This window comes from Hypomesus nipponensis, chromosome 11 (assembly GCF_054491055.1).
Source record: "Hypomesus nipponensis isolate SF chromosome 11, ASM5449105v1, whole genome shotgun sequence".
Classification (NCBI taxonomy): domain Eukaryota; kingdom Metazoa; phylum Chordata; class Actinopteri; order Osmeriformes; family Osmeridae; genus Hypomesus; species Hypomesus nipponensis.
Genome location: NC_140371.1, coordinates 3,262,169 through 3,271,229, shown reverse-complemented (window position 1 = coordinate 3,271,229; position 9,061 = coordinate 3,262,169). Strand labels below are relative to the sequence as shown.

The window sequence follows — 9,061 nt, the reverse complement described above, 5'->3', positions numbered from 1 at the left end:
TACTTCCATCTGACCGGGGAACACTGGATGGATGATCTGTTTTTCTCTTTTTTTTTTACCTGACATCTGTTTTTAAACAGGGTCACAATACTTTGAAGAAATGAAATTAGGTACCTGAACAGCCGTCTATATTCGCTTCCATCCCTTCTTTATTTCCATCCCGTGTGCTATCCACCCTGCACTCTTTCATGTAAGTAGTTAATGCCAGTGGCAACCCCACCCCACCTGGCCCCCAAGCCTCTCTCAGACCCCCACCTGGCCCCCAAGCCTCTCTCAGACCCCCACCTGGCCCCCAAGCCTCTCTCAGACCCCCACCTGGCCCCCAAACCTCTCTTAGACCCCCACCTGGCCCCCAAGCCTCTCTCACACCCCCACCTGGCCCCCAAGCCTCTGTCACAACCCCACCTGGCCCCCAAGCCTCTCTCACACCCCCACCTGGCCCCCAAGACTCTGTCACACCCCCACCTGGCCCCCAAGACTCTGTCACACCCCCACCTGGCCCCCAAGCCTCCTTCAGACCCTCATCACACATTTAGATCTGGATTGCCTCCACCTTAAGTGCTTTTTGTAATTTTTCTAATGTGCTGAGCTGTTTAGCAAAGATGAACTGTGTGACTGTTATTGTTACTAGTTCCTCTTGCCATGTCCACCTTTCTAGCAGAGAGGGGGGGGCTCAAACAGAATACACTGAATACACTGTTTTACTGTAAATCTCTGTAAATTCTTGGCATTGTGGTCGATAATAATTCCCTACAAAACGCCTCTAAAGTGCCTTTGTGATGAATTTGTCTCATTTACATTAAAAACGATTTTGTTTTGACATTAGGGGAGAGTAACATGGGTAGAGTCGGTCTTCTTTCCACCTGGTCTCCTCAGTGGAGACCGATGGACTTGGTGCCCTTGTTGCCATGATGCATTCTGATAAGTGTTATTATTTATTACAGTGGTATTACTAGGGAATGACATTGCTGTTTGTACAAATATGAGAAAGAGCAAATAGCATTTGAAAAAAATCATGTTTTTTTAATGAATTGTTCACTCAAATAAAACCTTGAAGAGGTCAGTTTGAAAACTTCTTTCCAGTTATCAGAGATTCTTTATGAAGTTATTTCAACATGAAAAATCACAGGAAATGTACAGAAATAAATGTACAAAGCTGTTAAAAATGTACGAACATAAATAATACACAATCAGATTTTGAAAACGGTTTTCTGCAGTGTCAGAGTACCATTTGAAGCAAACAGCCATGCATAGATCCAAAACACACATGTTGAACTCCAGCCCAACACCTCATGGAGACAAACGTGCCAGGATAGCTAACAGCATTACAATTTCAAGAAAGCATTACAAAATTTAATAAAAACTGAGCTTACATTTGGTACACATTTAATCCACACAGTGTTGAGTTGCATTCTTTACCAACAAATCAAAATGACTGTAAGAACGTTGTGGTACAAGTGCGAGGGAGGCAAAGTCTTATCAAAACCCACAGGATGCAGGAGAAGAAAGAAAAGGAGAACATTTCCTACACGTCTGCAGAGTTGAAGCTACTGCAGCCTCAACACATCGCGTGTGAAACACTCTCAGTCTGCTTCTCATCCATCAAATCAACCAGATCGATCATTCTCTCCGGTAAATTCCATCAATCTGTTTGACAAACACCCAGTTTGGCTCAGTCGTTAGGTTTCCCCTGTCTGAGGTGAGGTGAGGTCAGCAAGTAGCTTATGTGGTGTAGAAGCAGAAAGAGAGGAGAGTCTACTGTCAGAAACAAAAATACGACCATCGCCAGCCAAAGACAAACTCAGCCTCAAATGAGGTAGATGTTGGACATAGAAAAAAAACCCACTCTCAAACGTTAAGAAATCAAGAAACAGAACAAAAAAAGAGATTGGAAACGTGTTAGGATTATAAACAGGACAAGAACTCTATGGAGGTGAGTGAAGATGGACACCTTTGTTCTCGTTCGAGTCCCGGGTGTTGCAACACGGACACACATTGAGATTCTCTTCCTGCTCCGCATGTCCACACTCGCCCACAAGGGCAGAGGGGCTGGCAGGCCTGACCAGGTCAAACGGTACACGTCATCGATCATAACGTTTATCTACACATGCCACATATGCCAGTGTGAAAATAGGATCTCACCACAGCAGGACTACAGGAGTGAAAGGTGACAGGAGCCTCAAGCCTTTCTACGTCTTTCTATCTGGAGGTCCTGAGCAGGCCTACTCCATACAACTATTCTTACACGCAATCAAAATATATTCACGAGAAAAACAAGTGGTAGAAAAGGTGGAAAACATCAGCAATGATAACAACGATAGGAGACGGTTGGAAATAGAGCGAACATTCTCCCACCTGTCTCCTGGAAAACAGGAGATAAATAAATAGTCACGAAACAGTAAATAATCATGCTACTGAATAATCACTCTTTTATCTTTCTGTAAAATGAAGAATTGGCCAAACATCCAGTAGGGGGCCCTTTCTACCCACAAATGAAGAGAGAAGCACAGGGAGAGAGAGGGAGAGAGAGTGAGAGAAGCACAGGGAGAGAGAGGGAGAGAGAGTGAGAGAAGCACAGGGAGAGAGAGGGAGAGAGAGTGAGAGAAGCACAGGGAGAGAGAGGGAGAGAGAGTGAGAGAAGCACAGGGAGAGAGAGGGAGAGAGAGTGAGAGAAGCACAGGGAGAGAGAGGGAGAGAGAGTGAGAGAAGCACAGGGAGAGAGAGGGAGAGAGAGTGAGAGAAGCACAGGGAGAGAGAGGGAGAGAGAGTGAGAGAAGCACAGGGAGAGAGAGGGAGAGAGAGTGAGAGAAGCACAGGGAGAGAGAGGGAGAGAGAGTGAGAGAAGCACAGGGAGAGAGAGGGAGAGAGAGTGAGAGAAGCACAGGGAGAGAGAGGGAGAGAGAGTGAGAGAAGCACAGGGAGAGAGAGGGAGAGAGAGTGAGAGAAGCACAGGGAGAGAGAGGGAGAGAGAGTGAGAGAAGCACAGGGAGAGAGAGGGAGAGAGAGGGAGAGAAGCACAGGGAGAGAGAGGGAGAGAGAGGGAGAGAGAGTGAGAGAAGCACAGGGAGAGAGAGGGAGAGAGTGAGAGAAGCACAGGGAGAGAGAGGGAGAGAGAGGGAGAGAAGCACAGGGAGAGAGAGGGAGAGAGAGTGAGAGAAGCACAGGGAGAGAGAGGGAGAGAGTGAGAGAAGCACAGGGAGAGAGAGGGAGAGAAAGACAAAAGGGGAGAGAGATGCAGGGAGAGAAAGAGAGATGGCGAGAGAGAATCAGGATGGGTTTAACAGTGTGTTACGGCTCCTGTGCAGTTTACTAACAAAGATGTATTTTTCAAAGAACAATAATTAGTTTAAAACTTGAGAAAACGTTTTTATCTAAGAGAGATAGAGGTAGAGAGGAAGATGGAGAGATGAGCACAGGGAGAGGAGGAAACAGAGGAAGAGAGATGAGAGAGAGATAAGAGAGGTGTCTGTGCTGACTCTTCCTGATACAAAATGAACAAAGCAAAAAACACTTAATTAAATGATTTCTCAGGGTGGAACGCAGTAGGGATGCAGTAAAATACATCTTAAAAATCTAAAAATGTCTGATACACCCACATGACTTCTCAAACTTTAATCACAGCAGAAAGAAAAGGATGTAGAAGAGATTTCTTTGAACTTTAAAGTCTTCAGCCTTGGCACAGCTCTGAAGACAGACTGTGACTCTAAAGCAGACCCTCAGAAAGCCTTCTATTACCAGATACATCAGCCCCACCAGCACACATCTCCATGCAGCTCAGCCAGACCCATCCACCCAGCCATGACTCACTCACTGTCACACAAGCCCTCCGACCGACCGACAGGCAGCAGCTGGTGCAGAAGTATGGAAGTACAGTCAAGCTCTAATCTACAGCTTGTCAACTAAGCGTCTTGTTGCGTCTGACTGGTACAAGGGTATACAGCAGCTTTGGGGTGGGTATGGCTCAGTCGTGGAGCATGTGACTGCCGATCAACGGATCGCAGGTTCAAATAAACCCTGTGTATGTTGCTTTGGATTCTGATAAAAGAACCTTGCCTGGCGAAGGAGGCCTGTTGCAATTCTGCTCAACAGCTGAGGAGATCTGGAACTGTTTGTCTCTGGAGCTTTCTAGACCATGTCTAAGGGGATTTTCACTTCCTTTAAACTTAAACTCTTAGATTGCCACAAACCATTAATTTTAAAACCAGATGATGGCAAACAGAAATGTAAATGTGCAGGGATGCTCTGTCAAGTCTGAGAACAGGGGGAGAAGCTATGTAAAATATCTACAATTGCAATCTTAATTTTATATTTAATATGAAATATTTAATCAAAACAACGTTCAAGTAGATTTTGGGTGAAAATCATTCCACCGAAAGAAAGCAAAATCCCAAAGCAAAAGAATATTGCAGTTTGATAGTTATAACACAATATCTTATGGCTGAAGATCTACATATGCATAATACAGCACCCATGTGGACATGTTTAAAGATCTACATATGCATAATACAGCACCCATGTGGACATGTTTAAAGATCTTGAGGAGGAATAAATAAAGCAAAGACCACAAAGATCTGCCTGTAAGAATCTCTGGATAAATCATGTAAACAAACGCCTGCCACCTGTCTCCTCCAACCACACCCAGGACAAACGCTGGTGAGAGGAGATCTACCATGGAGAGATGGTGAGGGGAGATCTACCATGGAGAGATGGTGAGGGGAGATCTACCATGGAGAGATGGTGAGGGGAGATCTACCATGGAGAGATGGTGAGGGGAGATCTACCATGGAGAGATGGTGAGGGGAGATCTACCATGGAGAGATGGTGAGGGGAGATCTACCATGGAGAGATGGTGAGGGGAGATGAAACAGACCCCAGCGCCTGTCATATTTAAACCTACAGGCCCGACAGGCTGACTCTAACCACTAGTCTCCTGGGATGGATCTAACAACAGCAACCCTTAAAAGGTCACACACGTCTTCTACAAACAGGACTTGTTTCAGCTAGCAGGCGTTACTGATGGTTAGTTCAATCAGATCAGCACTTCGGCGTACAGAAATTCAGGAGCATAAAAGAAAACACTGTTCACAGGCGTGCTTGCCCACCTGGGCACACACACACAGACTTGTGCACATGCACGCACACACACATTACAACAACAACAACTTATTGTTGTCAAGCACAATAAGTTATCTGAAAGAGGCCAGACGCGACCACAGCCAGCCACTGAAGAGGCATGAAATCATTAAGAAAATGTTTTTCAGACAGAATTACTTAAAGAAACAAATTCATTTCACGGTCTTGAAAGACTTAATATGAATCAGAATAATATGAACCACTATGGAATGCATTAGGTCACGGTGGGAGAGTGAAAACGAGAAATAAATTAGAAGCACATAACAGCCTATCATAGATAATGATTATAATTACAGTGAAGGATGTTTATCATATTCACATGAATAGAATTGTTTAAAAACCTGAACAAAATCTGTTGAAATTCGCTTGAAGCTCTGCAGTAATTGGTACAGTGGGTGCTCAGAGCCAGGGATACGGGCACAAGTAGCGATGCTGGGACAGGGGGGCTGGGACATCTCCTCTCATAGTGACCCCTGACCCCTGACCCTGGCTGGTGGAGGGGAGGTGCAGGTCAAGGTAGAGCCTTGGCGGAGGGGCCCCTGGCTGGATGGGGATGAAGGAGCCCCCTGACTTGGTGAGGCGGGGTGAGGTAAGGGAGACGGGTTATCCATTCTTCAGGGAGTGGGGGGAGGGGTGGAGACAGTCGCTGGGGTCACACCTCCCCTGGGCTCCAGGGAGGCCGCGGGGGCCCTGAGTGGAGCCCCCTGGTGGACCTGTACAGGCACAGAGCGACACAGGGTGGGAACAGGGCTGGCCACCTGGAAACACACACACAGGAACACACACACATACGCACACACACACATGTATACGGACACAAGTACCCTCACAAACATGTACACGTGCACAAGTGCACACGTGTACACACCCAAGCACACAGAAACATCCACACACATTCAGAGAGGCAGGCTAAGGGGTCTGCTGGCGGTGCATCCGGGCAGGGAAGAGGACATTAGGAACAAAGGACTGGACTGAACACTCAGACCAGTGATCCTTCATCTGGGACTCTATAATGGCTGTTGTGTCAGCTCTGTATGTGGGTCTAAAAGCATCAATCTGTAATGAGCTCCTCTGGAAACTCTCTGGAGCCCAGATGCATCACGATGCATAGCTGTCAATAGAACATCCTTCTGGACGTCACAACAGCAGCATCATGTCGGTACTGTGAAAGACAAACAGCCTCGTGTTCTGGGGTGGGGTATAATGTGCAGCCTTTACTGCAGCGTGTGGGGTTGGCTTCCATCTTTCACATGCTGGGATGCCCAATGAGGCATCTCTATAGCTAGTGAGTAGTGTTACCTGGTATCTATAGCTAGTGAGTAGTGTTACCTGGTATCTATAGCTAGTGAGTAGTGTTACCTGGTATCTATAGCTAGTGAGTAGTGTTACCTGGTATCTATAGCTAGTGAGTAGTGTTACCTGGTATCTATAGCTAGTGAGTAGTGTTACCTGGTATCTATAGCTAGTGAGTAGTGTTACCTGGTATCTATAGCTAGTGAGTAGTGTTACCTGGTATCTATAGCTAGTGAGTAGTGTTACCTGGTATCTATAGCTAGTGAGTAGTGTTACCTGGTATCTATAGCTAGTGAGTAGTGTTACCTGGTATCTATAGCTAGTGAGTAGTGTTACCTGGTATCTATAGCTAGTGAGTAGTGTTACATGGTCTGGTATCTATAGCTAGTGAGTAGTGTTACCTGGTATCTATAGCTAGTGAGTAGTGCTACCTGGTATCTATAGCTAGTGAGTAGTGTTACCTGGTATCTATAGCTAGTGAGTAGTGTTACCTGACCTGGTATCTATAGCTAGTGAGTAGTGTTACTTGGTATCTCTATAGCTAGTGAGTAGTGTTACCTGGTCTGGTATCTATAGCTAGTGAGTAGTGTTACTTGGTATCTCTATAGCTAGTGAGTAGTGTTACCTGGTATCTATAGCTAGTAAGTAGTGTTACCTGGTATCTATAGCTAGTGAGTAGTGTTACCTGGTATCTATAGCTAGTGAGTAGTGTTACCTGGTATCTATAGCTAGTGAGTAGTGTTACCTGGTATCTATAGCTAGTGAGTAGTGTTACCTGACCTGGTATCTATAGCTAGTGAGTAGTGTTACCTGGTCTGGTATCTATAGCTAGTGAGTAGTGTTACTTGGTATCTCTATAGCTAGTGAGTAGTGTTACCTGGTATCTATAGCTAGTAAGTAGTGTTACATGGTATCTATAGCTAGTGAGTAGTGTTACATGGTCTGGTATCTATAGCTAGTGAGTAGTGTTACCTGGTATCTCTATAGCTAGTGAGTAGTGTTACCTGGTATCTATAGCTAGTGAGTAGTGTTACCTGGTATCTATAGCTAGTGAGTAGTGTTACCTGACCTGGTATCTATAGCTAGTGAGTAGTGTTACCTGGTCTGGTATCTATAGCTAGTGAGTAGTGTTACTTGGTATCTCTATAGCTAGTGAGTAGTGTTACCTGGTATCTATAGCTAGTAAGTAGTGTTACATGGTATCTATAGCTAGTGAGTAGTGTTACATGGTCTGGTATCTATAGCTAGTGAGTAGTGTTACCTGGTATCTCTATAGCTAGTGAGTAGTGTTACCTGGTATCTATAGCTAGTGAGTAGTGTTACCTGGTATCTATAGCTAGTGAGTAGTGTTACCTGACCTGGTATCTATAGCTAGTGAGTAGTGTTACCTGGTCTGGTATCTATAGCTAGTGAGTAGTGTTACTTGGTATCTCTATAGCTAGTGAGTAGTGTTACCTGGTATCTATAGCTAGTAAGTAGTGTTACATGGTATCTATAGCTAGTGAGTAGTGTTACATGGTCTGGTATCTATAGCTAGTGAGTAGTGTTACCTGGTATCTCTATAGCTAGTGAGTAGTGTTACCTGGTATCTATAGCTAGTGAGTAGTGTTACCTGGTATCTATAGCTAGTGAGTAGTGTTACCTGGAGGTCCAGTGGGTCCAGGAGCTCCTGGTATCCCCAGACCCAGCTGACCTCTCTCCCCCTTCTGGCCTCGATACCCTGCAGAGGAACACAGCACAGTTAGGGGGGCAGGACACACACACACACACTCTCTCAGGCACACACACACACATACACACAGAGCAGGTACACAACAAGGATCTTGGGAAGGGCTTTGTGAGTCGTATTAGTGTACATTCCGATTGAGAAGAGCTCAACGTTTGAGTGCGAACAGATGTGTAGGACAGACAGACGTTTCCCAGCTGCTCACAGTAGTCCATCACAGCTAACCACGCCATGATAACCTGATGAACACACAAACCTCTTGGTCCTTAGACAAGGTCTCTGACTAGTCACACACACACATGCTCACACACACACACACACACACACGCACACGTTTACACACCCACACCCAAAGGGTCACAAACACACACACATACGTTCCCAGACAGACACTCTCTCAGACGACGGCCGATTCTGGGCAAACATGACGTCTCTGTCAACAAACTCCAGTAAGCAGATTTTAAAGTCTTGAGAAGACAATATGTTTTTAATTAGCTTGATCTGAGGTGAGAGGAGGATGAAAAACGTTTTCCAAAACGTACAAAACAAAAGCATTAACAGAGAGAAATATAAAAAATTGATGAAACACTGTAGTTATTTCCAGTAAGTCCACTTCCCTACCAGTAAAAGAAACTGGCTGCAGTTTTAAATAACAGCACAAGAAGAGTTCTCAAATGACTTTAATTAGTTGGAAGAAAATAAGCAAGCAACTCTCTACCAATTAGAGAATCACTGGTACCAAAAAGCATGTTTTTTTTTTATGAATTCCCTGGAGTTTCTCACATTCAGCATGTAAACAAAGAGTTACGAGTTCTAAACATCCACCCGCACGCAAGTTCAAGCCAACCCATTTCATGCCACAAAGAGAACCCATCCGGGGAGAACATCAAAGCGTCCAGCCCCAGCCTG

At 45.2% G+C, this 9,061-nt stretch overlaps 1 protein-coding gene across 1 annotated transcript in view; it reads right to left on the bottom strand.

Annotated features, from left to right (window-relative positions):
* Positions 1-997: 997 nt before the first annotated feature.
* Positions 998-9,061, bottom strand: part of LOC146267706 (uncharacterized) — a 132,724-nt gene continuing 124,660 nt past the window's right edge. Inside the window, exons 53-54 of the mRNA XM_084709767.1 lie at positions 8,069-8,146; positions 998-5,846 (exon numbers count right to left, since the gene is read on the bottom strand). Of these exons, the coding sequence (XP_084565893.1) occupies positions 5,737-5,846; positions 8,069-8,146 (188 nt within the window). The 3' untranslated portion in view covers positions 998-5,736. The remainder of the gene's footprint in view (positions 5,847-8,068; positions 8,147-9,061) is intronic.